The sequence below is a fragment of the Clarias gariepinus genome, chromosome 4 (assembly GCF_024256425.1).
Source record: "Clarias gariepinus isolate MV-2021 ecotype Netherlands chromosome 4, CGAR_prim_01v2, whole genome shotgun sequence".
Classification (NCBI taxonomy): Eukaryota; Metazoa; Chordata; class Actinopteri; order Siluriformes; family Clariidae; genus Clarias; species Clarias gariepinus.
In genome coordinates this window covers 27,149,743-27,164,749 of record NC_071103.1, presented here as the reverse complement: position 1 = coordinate 27,164,749, position 15,007 = coordinate 27,149,743, and the positions used below count along the sequence as shown (strand labels likewise).

At 40.1% G+C, this 15,007-nt stretch overlaps 2 protein-coding genes across 15 annotated transcripts in view; both read right to left on the bottom strand.

Annotated features, from left to right (window-relative positions):
* The window catches only part of macf1b (microtubule actin crosslinking factor 1b), a 41,808-nt gene extending 27,000 nt beyond the window's left edge, over positions 1-14,808 (bottom strand). The window contains exons 1-2 of the mRNA XM_053494503.1: positions 14,774-14,808; positions 6,068-6,179 (exon numbers count right to left, since the gene is read on the bottom strand). Of these exons, the coding sequence (XP_053350478.1) occupies positions 6,068-6,179; positions 14,774-14,808 (147 nt within the window). The remainder of the gene's footprint in view (positions 1-6,067; positions 6,180-14,773) is intronic.
* The window catches only part of plecb (plectin b), a 117,169-nt gene continuing 115,998 nt past the window's right edge, over positions 13,837-15,007 (bottom strand). For all 14 annotated transcript variants that reach the window (XM_053494354.1, XM_053494355.1, XM_053494356.1 and 11 more), the window contains 2 exons: positions 14,774-14,869; positions 13,837-14,646 (listed from right to left, as the gene is read on the bottom strand). The gene's annotated coding sequence lies outside the window, so the exon portion shown is untranslated. The remainder of the gene's footprint in view (positions 14,647-14,773; positions 14,870-15,007) is intronic.

Below are 15,007 nucleotides of genomic sequence, written 5' to 3'. Positions count from 1 at the left end.
GATAATTACACTATATGGATAAAACTTGGTGGACACTTGACCAATATCTGATCACCTGCTTTTTGAACATATGATTCCAGATTTATTTCTCCCTACTGTAGTAATAACATTTTAGGTTATTGAGACCTTAAAATAATCATATAATAAAGATAAGTTTAATTGGGCCCTGAAAATTGCCAAAGATATACTAACCCTGTGCTTCAAACACAACATATGCTCCAACTAAAAAATAAAAGTAAACTAAAATGAGATAACATACACATCCAAGTGCATTTATTCAAGACATTGATATGTTACTGGGACTCACGTCCAGACAAGCCACATTACATAAATAACATTTAGCGTTAAACAACACATTTGCCAATAACCTCACAGTTTCTGACCCAGGTGGTCTTGGCTTTTGCGACAAGAGGATCTACTTGGCTGCGCAGCTGGTCAAAGTTATCTCCCATCATACCGAAGTACTTCTCAAACAGTATACTATGGCAAGAGGAGGCTGTGTAACGCTCTGGACAATGTTCTGCTGCATAACCTTTGATTCTGGCATTCATGTGGATGTATACTTTAATACATATCACCAACTTAAACAGGAATGGTTTGAGGAACATGACACAAAGTTCATGGCGTTAACTTGGCCTCCAAAGTCCCCAGATCTCAATGCAGCTAAAAGAAAGTGGTGGACAAACAAGTCTGATCCACCTCCCAGTTTGCCTTGGTGCCAGATACCACCTCACGCCTTCAGAGGTCTTGTTGAGTCCATGCTGTTTTGGCAGCACAAGGCATACACAGCGGTTAGTTTTAATGTTATAATCAGTGCAAATCTGGAATTTTGGAAAATTGTGGGGAAAAACGAAAGTTGTAAAATCTTACAGTGGCAGAAAATTCATGTTGAGCTTGTTTGCTTCCTCCTGCTCTAGATAATACCAGTGTGATTGTATCAAAGAACAAGCAACAAATGCATAATTTGTGCAACTTTAATGTCTCTTACATCATGACAATGATCTCTGCTTTACTGTTGTAGGCAATGTGAAACAGAAAATCAGAACATAAATACACATTATGTAATCATACATGGATTATAGTCATGTAAAGCTGAATGTGAGCTGTGACCTGTATAGTCTAGTGTCCCCATGGTACTTTCCCTGACACACTGAAATAAGACCATAGATAAGTACTAACCATTAACAGTTGACAAGTTGTTACACCAGGGTTTCTGTAAACAGATCAGAAGGTTTCGAATATAAGATTTTATTTTCTCTTACTCCTCATTCGCCCATCTGAATCTAATATGCTTTCTGTGTGCTCTTTCATGTGTGAAGAGGCCTTCAATGCCCCCCACTCTCCCCATCAACTCACAGTACAAAAGAACATCCCTGGATATGTCCTTTCCTCAGAATAACTGAACCCTTCTCTGTTTTTCTCTGATGCCAGATATTTGAGGTTGTAATGTCATTTACTGGCACTGAAGATGCCCCACACACTCAGACACACATGAAAACAGACACACACACACACACACACACGCACACACACACACACACATGCAAACACACACACACACACACACAGATGCACAAAAAACAACACCAAAAAAACATGCACATATTGCATTTTCTGTTAAATTAAAAAGCTAACCCCTGTGCAATTGGGTCATTTAGAAGTAGAAGCAATAAGATCCTAGTCACTTTGTTTATTTTATAGTTTTAATTTTGTCTTTTTTTGCTATTGTTGTTTGTGGGTCTTTCCATGTTGCTATGGTAGGAAATTTAGAGGTACGTTGGTTAATACCAGTGATTTATTAGTATATACTGTATAGGTTTTATATTTATATATATATATATATGTGTGCATATATATATATATATATATATATGTGTGAATATATATATATATATATATATGTGTGAATATATATATATGTGAATATATATATATATATATATATATATATATATGTGTATGTATGTGTATATATATATATATATATGTATATGTATTGTAGCGTTTTACCGCTGGAAAGGATGTTGGAGAGACGAGTGAGCTTACTTGCTGCCCAATGCAATGGCTGGGAGTACTTTATTTTGTACACAGCATGTATAGCATGAGCAGCACATTCACACGAGAACCTACATCCAATTCAGCCTAAGCATGAACAGGAGCACATTCAACAGGTCACCCACACTCCACACACAAACAGGGCCAAAGCTACTAACCCAAACACCCTTCCGCAACATGGTGAACACATAGCAACTCCTCCCGGAAGCATTATGGTCGCCAGCCGAAGCCCCGCCTACGCCACACTGCCCCCACCCGAGCAGTGACCGTCCCTGGTCACCATGACGAACTCCGTCTCGGACGCGTGAAGGCGGCTGGCGCTGGCGTTGAGAACGCCAGAGTCCTTTGGCGGAGGAGGGATGAGCGCAAACATTGTCCTGAGGCCTCCACAGAGTTCAATGATTTGCCGGCGTGCCCGCCCTGCCAACTGAACTCGGTAGATGACATCGGAGAGCCGAGCAATTACCATACAGGGGCCCACCCAGTGGGACATAAGCTTGGCCGAGAGCCCCTCTTCCTTTTGGAGGACAAACCCATACCTGTTCTCTAGTAGCAAAATCTCGTCCCGGTTGTGAGTGTCCACGCCCATACGCTCCAGGGGTGCCCCTGGGTGGGGCCCTTTTCCTGCTTGGCGATGAGCAGATCACGGTCCAGCTGTGACACCGGCGAAGCGACTACGGGTGACGCTCTGTGTGATGCAGTAACTCGGCTGCACGCTGGCTCGGACGGCTGATTGCCGCCGGAGAGCCTGGAGGACTGCACGGGGAGAATGTTTGGAGTCGAGGGTTCTACGTCGCCACGGCGCTCCACTCGTTCGCAGTACCGACCACGTGCCATGTGGACTTGCACCGTGCGACACGCCCGTACCTTCATGTAGCCCCCTGTAACGGTGCGAATGTTGAAGGTGGGATCAGGCAGTCTGCAGACGCGCTAGCTTTGTCCAAGTAATCCAGTGCGCAGCAGCGAAACAGTGGAGCCGGTGTCCACGAGCGCCTGCAGCAAGACGCCGTCCAGCACACAGTTGACAAAATTCCCAGCGCAGCTTCTCAAACGTCCCGAACGGAAATTAAATCTAACAGTTGGGGGTACAAGGACGGTTGCGGGAGGCGGCTTCCCCTTAGCGCCCCCCGGCGCTAGTTTAGTGGCTGCTGGAGTACACTGTCCCTCAGGCCTGAGGACGTTGCAGCGGTAGTCCCGAGGTCCCGTGCCTTGGCACCGCCGCAAAACCTCTAAGACTTTCTCGTTGCGTAGCCGCGACTGTCCCCGGCTAGGTTCACCTACCGAGCGCCACTGAGCTGCGCCTCAGAAAGGAAAGCTGGTGCTGCTAACCTGATGTGCTCGCGGAGCCGCGGCAGTCAGAGTCCCCGGACAAATGCGCGACGAGCTAGCCCTTCCCGCTTGTCATGCTCGAACTCCAGATAGCCCCGGCGCGAGACATTTTAAATCGGTTGCGAACGCCCCCAGTGGCTCAGAAGCGTGCTGCTCGCGGACCGCCACCTCCTCGCACCCTGCCTCCTTACGGTCACTCGCGCCGAACCGGAAGTGGAGCGACTCCCGCAGCTTTGCCCAGTCCTTTCACTCATCGGGACAGGCCCTCGAAGTCGGCGGCTAGCTCTACTTGGGCGAGGAATGCGTGGGGTTCAACGGCGCCATTGTAGGAAGGAAGGCGTAGCTGCAGATCGCAGTGCCGGGATCTTCATCTTGCTACTTCTCTTTGGTCTCCTTGGTGTGCTCGCGCTAGCTCCATCAAGTAAGAGCTTTCTCTTACCCAGCAGTCTCTCCGCTACTCGGCGGCCTGCTTGGAATTTCCGTAGGTCCTCCTTAGTGCGCTCCAACTCGTTATTCTCCATCCCACTTCTGACACCAATGTAGCGTTTTACCGCCGGAAAGGACGTTGGAGAGACGAGCTTAATTGCTGCCCAATGCAATGGCTGGGAGTACTTTATTTTGTACACAGCATGTATAGCATGAGCAGCACATTCACACGAGAACCTACATCCAATTCAGCCTAAGCATAAACAGGAGCACATTCAACAGGTCACACACACTCCACACACAAACAGGGCCGAAACCACTAACCCAAACACCCTTTCCCAACATGGTGAACACATAGCAACCCCTCCCGCAAAGCATGATGGTTGCCAGCCGATATATATATATATACAGAATCTCACAAAAGTGAGTACACCCCTCACATTTTTGTAAATATTTTATTATATCTTTTCAGGGGACAACTCTAAAGATATGAAATTCTGATAGAATGTAAAGTAATCAGTGTACAGCTTGTATAATGGTGTAAAGTTGATGTCCCCTCAAAATAACTCAACACACAGCTATTAATGTCTGAACTGCTGGCAACAAATGTGAGTACACCCCTAAATGAAAATGCCCAAATTGTGCCAAATCAGCTCTTTTCCCTTCCCGTTGTCATGTCACTTGTTAGTGTTACAAGGTCTCAGGTGTCCTTGGGGAGCAGGTGTGTTAAATTTGTGTTATCGCTATCACTCTCATACTGGTCACTAGACGTTTAACATGGCGCCTCATGGCAAAGAATTCTCTGAGGATCTGAAAGAAAGAATTATTGCTCTACACAAAGATGGCCTAGGGTATAAGAAGATTGCTAACACCCTGAAACTGAGCTGCAACACGGTGGCTAAGACCATACAGCGGTTTAAATGGACAGGTTCCACTCAGAACAGGCCTCGCCATAGTAGTGCACGTGTTCAGCGTCATGTCCAGAGGTTGGCTTTTGAAAATAGACGTGCGAGTGCTGCCAGCATTGCTGCAGAGGTTGAAGGGATAGGGAGCCAGCCAGTCAGTGCTCAAACCATATGCCGCACACTGCATCCAATTGGTCTGCATGGCTGTCGTGCCAAAAGAAAGCCTCTTCTAAAGATGGTGCACAAGAAAGCCCGCAAACAGTTTGCTGAAGACAAGCAGACTAAGGACATGGAATCCTGGAAACGCATTCTGTGGTCTGATGAGACCAAGATAAACTTATTTGGTTCAGATGGTGTCAAGCGTGTGTGGTGGCGACCAGGTGAGGAGTACAAAGACAGATGTGTCTTGCCTACAGTCAAGCATGGTGGTGGGAGTCTCATGGTTTGGGGCTGCATGAGTGCTGCCGGCACTCGGGAACTACAGTTTATTGAGGGAACCATGAATGCCAACATGTACTGTGCCATACTGAAGAAGAGCATGATCCCCTGCCTTTAGAAACTTGGCCGTAGAGCAGTATTCCAACATGATAATGACCCCAAACACACTTCCAAGACAGCCACTGCCTTGCTGAAGAAACTGAGGGTAAAGGTGCTAGACTGGCCAAGCATGTTTCCAGACCTAAACCCTATTGAGCATCTGTGGGGAATCCTCAAACGGAAGGTGGAGAAGCGCAAGGTGTCTAACATCCACCAGCTTCGTGACGTGATCAAGGAGGAGTGGAAGAGGATTCCCGTGGCAACCTGTGAAGCTCTAGTAAACTCCATGCCCAAGAGAGTTGGAGTATTATGGAAAATAATGGTGGCCACACAAAATATTGACACTGGGCACAGTTTGAACATTTTCATTTAGGGGTGTATTCACTTTTGTTGCCAAAAGTTCAGACATTAATAGCTGTGTGTTGAGTTATTTTGAGGGGACATCAACTTTACACCATTATAAAAGCTGTGCACTGATTACTTTACATTCTATCAGAGTTTCATTAGTTTCATCTTTAGCGTTTTCCCTTGAAAAGATATAATAAAATATTTACAAAAATGTGAGGGGTGTTCTCACTGAAAATTTCTGGTGCATCCAAGGACTAAGCGACATTTTAGCAACCTATAAATGCTTTGTACCGTTAAATATACTGTATATATATATATATATATATATATATATATATATATATATATATATATATACATTATATTTAACGGTAAGTTTAGCTTATTCCTTTTTGCTCAGTGTGATGTGGTAATCCACATTTTTTTACCCTAAAGCTACTGAAATTGCTTGAATTGATGGAACTCACTGCAGTATCCACACACGGTAATCTCATCTCCATGCTCTTTAGCCAGTGGCGTAGTGCCCGAATCTGCCCTCGAAACTCATTCTGCCACCGGCTCCACTCTTCTGTGTCCACCCTAGAAATGTGAGGAGACATGCAGATCACATTCTGTATAGTCTGAGCTCTTGCACTATAGTTGTCTTACATTATATTCATGATAAATTCACTATGGGATCATTTTCAATAAACAGCTGAGAATTCTAGAGAAGAGGCATACGTTTTTTTAATCAGTGTTGTCACCATATGTAATGAAAATTCACGACTGGAAAAACACAGTAGAACATTTGAGTGAATTTAACCCTGGACAATAAGACATTTTTTTGGGGGGGGGATCTGTAGGCCAAAATTTATTGAATGCAGCAATCAAGATGGGATTTAAATGTACATTTCCAGTTGAAATTTAAGGGGTTCAGCAAAAAATACATTAAACATTTAAGAACTACAGCTATTTTTTTTTTTTTACAAAGTGCATTCATTTTCATAGGCTTAAAATAATTAAACAACTTAAACCAATCAGTTATAACATTACGATGCAAAACATTATGACCAGTACTGTGTAGGTTGCCCTTGTGCTGCCTGAACAGCTCTCAGGCCCCTCACGCCGCTCAGGACATGACTCCACTGGGTTTGTCCTGTTATGTGTGGCTGTTACGTTGGCAGCAGATACTTTGGATGCTATGGATTGCGGGGAGGGACCTCCATGGCTCAGACTTGTTTGTCTGATGCATCCCATGGGTGCTTGATCAGATAGGTATGTGAGGAGTTTTTAGGTTAGGTCAGTGGCCAAGAGCTTTTTGCATTGACTGAGTTGTAGTGCATTGGCTTTGGGTAATAAAGATCCAATTAGCAGCTTACTGGTATAATTAATAATCAATTTTAATGTGTTAATATTATGGCTAAATTAATCTGCATTGTATAACTTCTTATAAAAATATGCAGTCCAAAGTGATGCAAATGCAAGAAAAAGAGGCCATTGTGGCAGCAGGGCATGTGAGCTTCAGTCTGTGAGGGGAGGGGGGAGCTGGGAGAGGTAGGTGATAAAATGATGACACCAGTGGGGAAAATGTTTCTGTGTTGCCATGAGCCACAAAGGAAATAAAAAGAGCAGAGGCAAAAGCTCTTGAAGAAACAACTGAGCAGCAACTATAAGAGAGTTTTGGTGTTTGTGTAAGCATCAAATCTTTGCTGAAAAGTAAAGTTTAATAAAAAGACAATAAAGCCACTCCCAAGACTCACAGTCTGCTTCCTGTGATTCAGTCTAGAACTTGTCACGCTGGTGCCAAAACTTGGAAACTGAAGGTAAAACATTACTTCACCAACTACAGGGAGAGCAAGAAGCACTGTCAGGCCCTGCTCCAGGTGTAGACAGAAGATCAGCTGGTACTCTGAAACCTGGTCAGCAGATGCTCTAGCTGCCAAAAAGTGCAGCCAAATTCATCCCTGTTCCTTCTAAAGACAACTTCTCACTGTTATAGAATTTTCTGGTGTGTTTTCAAATCTACTTGCGTGTACTAACCTCATTGACCCCCCACACTGGGTGTTATCCAGGGAGGTTATTCTAAGGCTGTCCATAAAAGTTGCTGGAACACAAAAGGAAATGTGGTTTGGGGTTCAGGGTATTCCCATAATGAGGGTAATTTAGGAGTCCCACAGAGATTTAAACAATCCAGTGGTTTTGGTCAGTCTGGTTTTGCATCAACTTTAGTAAAGTCACGTTTGATGCATTTCTAATGCCTTATTCAACACTGGATTTGACCTAATCATACTGGCAGATTCGCTTGACTACAATATACAGTACTGTGAAAAAACAGTCTTGACCAACCCTTCTGATTTAAACCAATTTGTGCTTGTTTGGCTTTTTCAGGGTGCCCACAATCTTCAGAAGCTGTTGATTGGGGGGGGGGATTCCCAAAAGGGGTCAAGAGGAGTTGGAAATTAGGAGGTGGGAAAGGTGAGTGGTGGAGGCAGTGTTATGGCTGATGCATCTATGGCTACCAGTGGAGCTAAGTACAGATGGGTAGTGGGCAAAAAGTACAGTGACTTTTACCCAAGACAAAAAAATATTTTTTCTTAAAGGGCCAAATTAGACACATGATCTTAACCCAATTCAACATGTTATACGCAATTCTCACTCACTGAGGATAAAACTGAAAGCAGATAGAACCACAAACAAGAAGCAACCTAAGGCAGCTGAAGTAAAGCTCTTGCAAAGCATCTCGAGAGAGGAAACTCAGTGTTTGTTGATGTCCATGGATTTCAGAGGAAGTTTTTGTATCTTAGTATTAAAAATAATCCTAACATTTATGATTATCTTAGTTTGCGGAATAACTTTTGAGTCTGTGAATGTGGAGGGACTATGTAAAAACAGCTGTAGTTCATAAACAGTTAATAAAATTTTTTTGTTGATGCATAACTGTCCAAATATTTATGGACCAGACTGCATCCACCATTGATAATCTAAGAAACAAAACAGTGCGTAAAAAAATTATGCAATAATCAGTAAATTGTAAGATTCAACAACATTCTTCATCCATTAACAGCAGTTTTGTCGATTATGTGGTTAAATGCAGGTGTAAAATAACTAAGATTAGGAGTGTTCATTTGACTGTGATTTAGCAACATGTTGGACAAGAACCATAAGTCTGGTCATCAAAAATGTAGAAGGATTGACAGCATGGCATTTTTTGCACTTACCACTTTTTGGTCAAAATTGGAGATGCCAGCTTGTAAATGTTGGAGCCGAAGACTATGCAATAGATATGGCTACTTGGACAGTGAGTCTATCACACCTGGTTAGACTGTATTAATCATAGGCACTCTTATGCAAGCACACAATGAGATACCTTAAATTAACCTCGAGATGAAGCATTGTCTATTTCAAAGTAGCAAATACAGAGTTATGATTGAAAATGTTATCTTATAATAATATGATTTCCAGAGGGATGTGTAGATAGAGCAATAAATGGAAGCCAGGTTGAGACCAGGATTGTGCTTGGCACAAGAAAGCCTGTCCCTTTGGCCTCTGGTGAATGCCCAGCTGTGTCCTGGCATAGGCTCATGACAAGTGAGGCAGCTTTTTTGGCCTCTAGTTAGAGCCAGACTATAACGGGGTTAGGCAAGGCTGGGACAAAGCCAGGCACATTTTTAGCTGGAGCCATATCCTCAGCAGAGCAGCGAGGCAGAGTGACACCATCCCTGTAATGTGGATGACTGTAACGTCCAAAAAGGCCAAAAGTCAGAAAAGGAACTTGTTTGTGGTGCATGCTGGGAACAAAAGGCAAGTACCAAGTTAAAACAAAATCATTTAGAAGCAGATGCGTGCCAACATCTTGCCAATGTACAGGTACATGGACAAACACCATGATGGAGTTAATTTAAGAAGAAATGACTATCTTCTTTATCTTTATCTAAGTTTAGCAGGGTATTTTGAGCATTTACTAATGTCATACTTTCACTCACAGGTTATCATGCTGGTTATCGTGCTAGACAGCTAGTGTTCACTGTCCTGATTTATGTTATCACTGTGTTCACAAACCTTGGTTTGCTAGTTAGAAAATGAGTACAACAAACCAGCTTAGACATAAAAATTAGCAACATACAATTAAAAAATACAAAGAGAAGGGAAAATATCAAATAAAAAAAAAAAACAAATCCAAACAGCCACTAGATGGCATCAAAAATTTTAGCTTTACATGTGACTCCTCTGTCATGACACCAACCCATAAAGAAAGTCAATCGGTTATTATTATAATTAATTTTTTTTTTTATTAAAAAAAAAGTTTAATTATTAAAATGAGTTTTAACCTTGTAACATCTGGCAAGAAATTCCAAGAAATAAAAAAACTGTTATATTAGATGCCTGATTTAATATTCTCTTTATCTGACTGACCATCTACAGTATATGGCAAGATTCTTGAGGCTAATTTGATATCAAATTTGCCACAAACAAAGGTGTGCAGTTACTAAACAAAATTAGTTAATAGCTACTGTATGTATTTGCCTTACCCATATCGTTTGTCTTCTGCATCCTAAAATTGGACAAAAAATATACTTACACACAAATCAGTCAAATACGCATACAGTACATACTGTACAAACACACTGTTATTATAAAATATTATATTTCTGACTTGTAAATGTCATAACAATGCTATTATGAGGTTCTCGCCTGAGTTTTATCCTAACTTTCATCTGTCAGATCATAAATACTTGGACCACACACATGACCTGCACAGAAAGAAACTTAAAAGGTAGACCTACTCTAATTGAATATGAAGTATCAGATGAGATGCAGGTCTTCAGTAGGGGGTCAGCCAGTGGCAAAGCAAATCCCATTTTCAGTAGGGCCGTTGTATTGTTGCTGACTGTGCAATCACCTTCCTAAAGCTTACTGTGGATTTCCAGTGGAACTAATAAGTTCCCATCACTGTTTCTAGCATGGGCTATCTGATTAAATTAAAGATATACTTGCTTCAGGGAAGTGTTTAATGACCTGGACATTCTCACTGAGAGTTGCCCCTTGAAATCCATTGGAATATGATCATCTGTCCCACCACAGCTGAAGTCCTTTATTAGAAGTGGAATCTTTTTTTTTCTGATAAATGTCATATATTCATGCATGTGGGACGGTTCCACTTTACCATGAAGACGGTCTTGGCCTCGGCTGATGCTGACAGCTGTCCTCTGGGGACTTGTGACTGCAGTTGCTCAATAGTTCAGAACTGGAATTTTTTACAGTCTACCTAAGCTTCCAATAACAAACTGGACTTCATATTAACTTAAAGATATCAACTGTTATATTAAACTTCCAGCTTCCTCACACACAGTATGACTGCAGAACAATCCCTGCTATCCGTTATCACCCAAATGAGAATGGGTTCCTTGTTGAGTCTGGTTCACCTCAAGGTTTCTCGGCTTGCTCATTAGGGGCTATCTAATCATTTTAATGCATACCTATTCACATTTCATACAATTTTCCATTATTCCTTTTGATTGTGTAAAGCTGCTTTGCGACAATGACAATTTGCCACTTGAGCCACTTGCCTCCTTGGTAGGTTTTATTCCATACTTTTCTGTTTCTGCCTACATATCCTGACCCTCACTTAAGCGGCTAGAGCTAAAAGCAATTATAAGTTCCAATGCCCAAGCATACCTACCAAGTTCAATAAGCTAAACATAAATCAATATTAAATTAAACCTTGGCAGTCTGGTTATATATTCAGGTCTTTCTTAATGGATGGATACTTGTAAATTAGGTCACTAGAATATTGCTGTCCCACTAATCCGTTGCTGTCAGTGCTGCGTTATACAAACTCAAGCTTTGGCTACACATTTGATCACTACCTGCATTCCTACTGTGTGTGAGTGAGGATGCAGTACCTGGTGGATTCAAAAGCACTGAGATTTTACCTACCTGGCCTGTGTTGAACTAAGATTTTTAAGAGAGGAATATATCCATGCTTATGTTCAAGTGTAATAGTTAGGTCTTAAGCTAACCTCAGGAAGTAAAGAAAATCAACTCCTTTATGGGAAGCAGCTTGGTGACATTTGGCTATTATGTAGAGCTACTGTAATACCATACTTAACCTCACCAAGAGTCATCACTTTGCCAAGCCCCAAAAAAAGTAAAACTTTTTTTTTTTTTTTTTTTAGGAAAGGAAAAATTATTGGCCTGTATCAAGCAAAGAAAACAACTTAAAAGATTAAAAATTACAGCGGAACCTTGGATTGTGAGTACCTTGGTCTGCGAGTGTTCCTCAAAATGAGCAAAAGTTTTTTAAAATTTTGGGTGTGTGTGTGAAAATCATCCTACATATCAGCCCCCTTCCTTCTGCTCTCCTCTCTCTGGGTCTGTTTGAAAACTGGTGTGCGCGTGTGTGTGTGCACTCGCTTGTGTGAGTGAGAGTGAGAGGGTAATAATTGAGTGCTTTGATATACAGGCACGCTTCCAGGACGAATTATGCTCACAGTCCAAGGTTCCACTGTCATGTAATTAGATCAAAAGCTGCTTTAGTTTGCTATGGAGCATTAAGATGGAAAATGGTCATGTGGTCTGATAAATCCCTCTTCCACAGCAATGGGTGCATAAGGGTGAGACGGCAAGAGCATGAAGTGATGCACCCATCATGCATAAGGGCCACTGTACAAACCTCTGCATGCAGTGTTGCTTCACTTGGTCAGATCTAGGCTAAGCAACATTATGTGGTAGTAAAATTAAGTCAGCTGGTGACCTGAATGACCAGGCTGTCTCATCAGTGGATTGCTGAACCACATCGTACGCTCTAATTAAAGCTAAAGGTGGTCAAACATTGTATTATTGTGCAACATTTAATTTTTTTGGCGAGGCAATAGATAGTCTTTTGGTAGATATTTTTAAAACCTGTACAAAGCATATATTTTCTGATCTGATATTTGGTAGTTTTTGCAGACTTACCTTATAATGTCCATCTTGGACAGGTGAAAGCAGTGTTATAGGCAGGGATTTGGCAGGAAGATGCTGGTCTCTTTGCAGGGATAGACATGGTCGAGGGGTGCTGACAAACTGTGTATAGCAACAGATGGGCTACATTTAGTAACTGTCTACCTTACCTTTTTTTTTTTTATATATATAGTTTCTACAAGACACAAATTCAGTCCCATTTTTACACCAATTATGCTGATTGTGAGCATGACCAAATAATTTGATTTTAGCTATGCCAACTGTTGATTAATAATATTTAATGAAAGTTGGGCAGTGCAATATGTGCTTATTATTATAAGTCAACTTAACTGTTACAGTCTAACAGTGTGAGTTTGCTCTTGTTCACTTTGAAGATCATTTTGATTCATTAAGCAATGATTCGGTATTTGACCATTACTGAATGTGCTACCATATAATATAATTTGATTTAGCAGCCTTAAGTTGATTTGTTTAGAATTTGGAACAGCTAAAATTCATTCATGAATGATGATGATTAAGTCCAATTTTAAGTATTTACAGAGTTATGGGCAAATCACGGTGGCATTGTTTACATTGTTGTATGCCTAGTTAGGGCAGTGGACGTATGGGTTTAAATTTCTTTAAAATTTCCAACTGTTTTAGATATGTAAACCATTTAGTTATGATCTAAATTATACCTAATATATTTCTAAATAGTTATACACCTATTTTGTCAATGTTGGACTGTCATCATTGTGTCAAATGTTTTGCGTATATATTTTTTCCCTATAACAGGATTATTGTTATTGATAGATTTCCTGTGGAAAAAATTCAATAAAATATAAATGTAAATTGTAAAACTAAAAAAAATATAACAATGGAAATGTCCCATTCAACTATTGCCTAAGAATTAAAAATATATATATATATATTTTTTTTTTATTAAATGGCAATAATAAATAGTACCCTAATAAAAAATTTTTATTCTTTTTTTTGTCCCAGTTCATTTAAATCCAACAATATATTTATTAAAATATAGAATTAATTATTAACAACAAAATTTGAATAAGGATCATGTCTATGTACAGTAAACTATAGCCTATGTCTCTCTCTGTGTGTGTGTGTGTGTGTGTACACATAATATACTGGAAAAAAATCTCAAGTTTAACAAATCAGAAACACACTTGACAATTCGTTGGAAAATATCAATCTGAAATCGTACTATTCTTAAAGAGCTCTATTTTCATATATTAAAAGTACAATTTAACATACATAGCCTTAAAATAAAACTAAATAAGTAGAGACATACAGTAGATTATATTTCTATTATTTTTTATTTACATTAGAATATGAGATTTTCATTTTTAAAAGCAATGCAATTTCCTCCCAGCATTACACCTCATGCACAGTTCAGTTTAGATTTCATATATTTGTAATAATAAGGTTTAACCTCAAAATGACCCTTATCATGTATGAATTCATATATCTGCTCTTCATCTCAATTTTCTAAAATGTCATATCAAGTTAGTAGACCATGCAAGGCAAATATATTACAGAACATGATATCAAAATAAAGAAAATGAAAACTAAATATGAAGATATACACAAGTCAAGTACTTTCTAGAAAATAAGCAGTGAATTGGAAAAAAAACACTGATCAAGGAAAAAAAATCTATATTTGTCTTAAAAATGGAGAAACAAAACTCCCACAATATATTCTAATACACTAATTTGTATTGCTGAACTCATAATTCTGCAGAATACAGTAGCACACTCTGAAAAGGGGAACTAGGGGAATGCATATCAAATGCTTTATACTGCCTAATAGCAATGTGAAAAAGATAAGAGGAAATATAGGAAGTAAAACCTTACTGTCAAAATATCTTTCAGCAAAGTTATACTTCGTCTTTAATTGAAAACAGTGGCTCACAAGAAGTATTTTTGCCAAAATTAAGTTTTTGTGTGAACAATGTCGACAGTCATGCCATGAAATGTTCAGCTGATGACAGTCAATTGCTGGTATGATATTCAAGGAACACTTCAGGGAAACCCTAGCCTCTACCGTCTCTGAGCAAATGATACTGTAGAAGCAACAGAAGAAAGGAATGAAAGGCTCACTGCAGATCTAAAAAAAAAGCAAAAACAAAAAATGGATACTATGAAACAACAACAAAAGACAAAACAAAAATGTCAACAAAAAATAATGCATGAAACAGAATATGACTGAATTTTATAATTAATGATGACCTTACCTGAATGCTTTGAGCTGAGGGCTGCTGGCGGACATCGACCTTACTGACTAAGCGCATACTCTCTTCCATTACTACAGCTTTGGTTACAGATAAAAACTGGAGAAAAATAAAAAGAGAAGAAAATACCAGGGTAAATCCTCATTGACTGGTACACACTTCATTGTTTGTGTAATTTTCAAGATGAATCTGTAAAAATACATACAGTATTTGTACATACAGTATTATACATAAGTA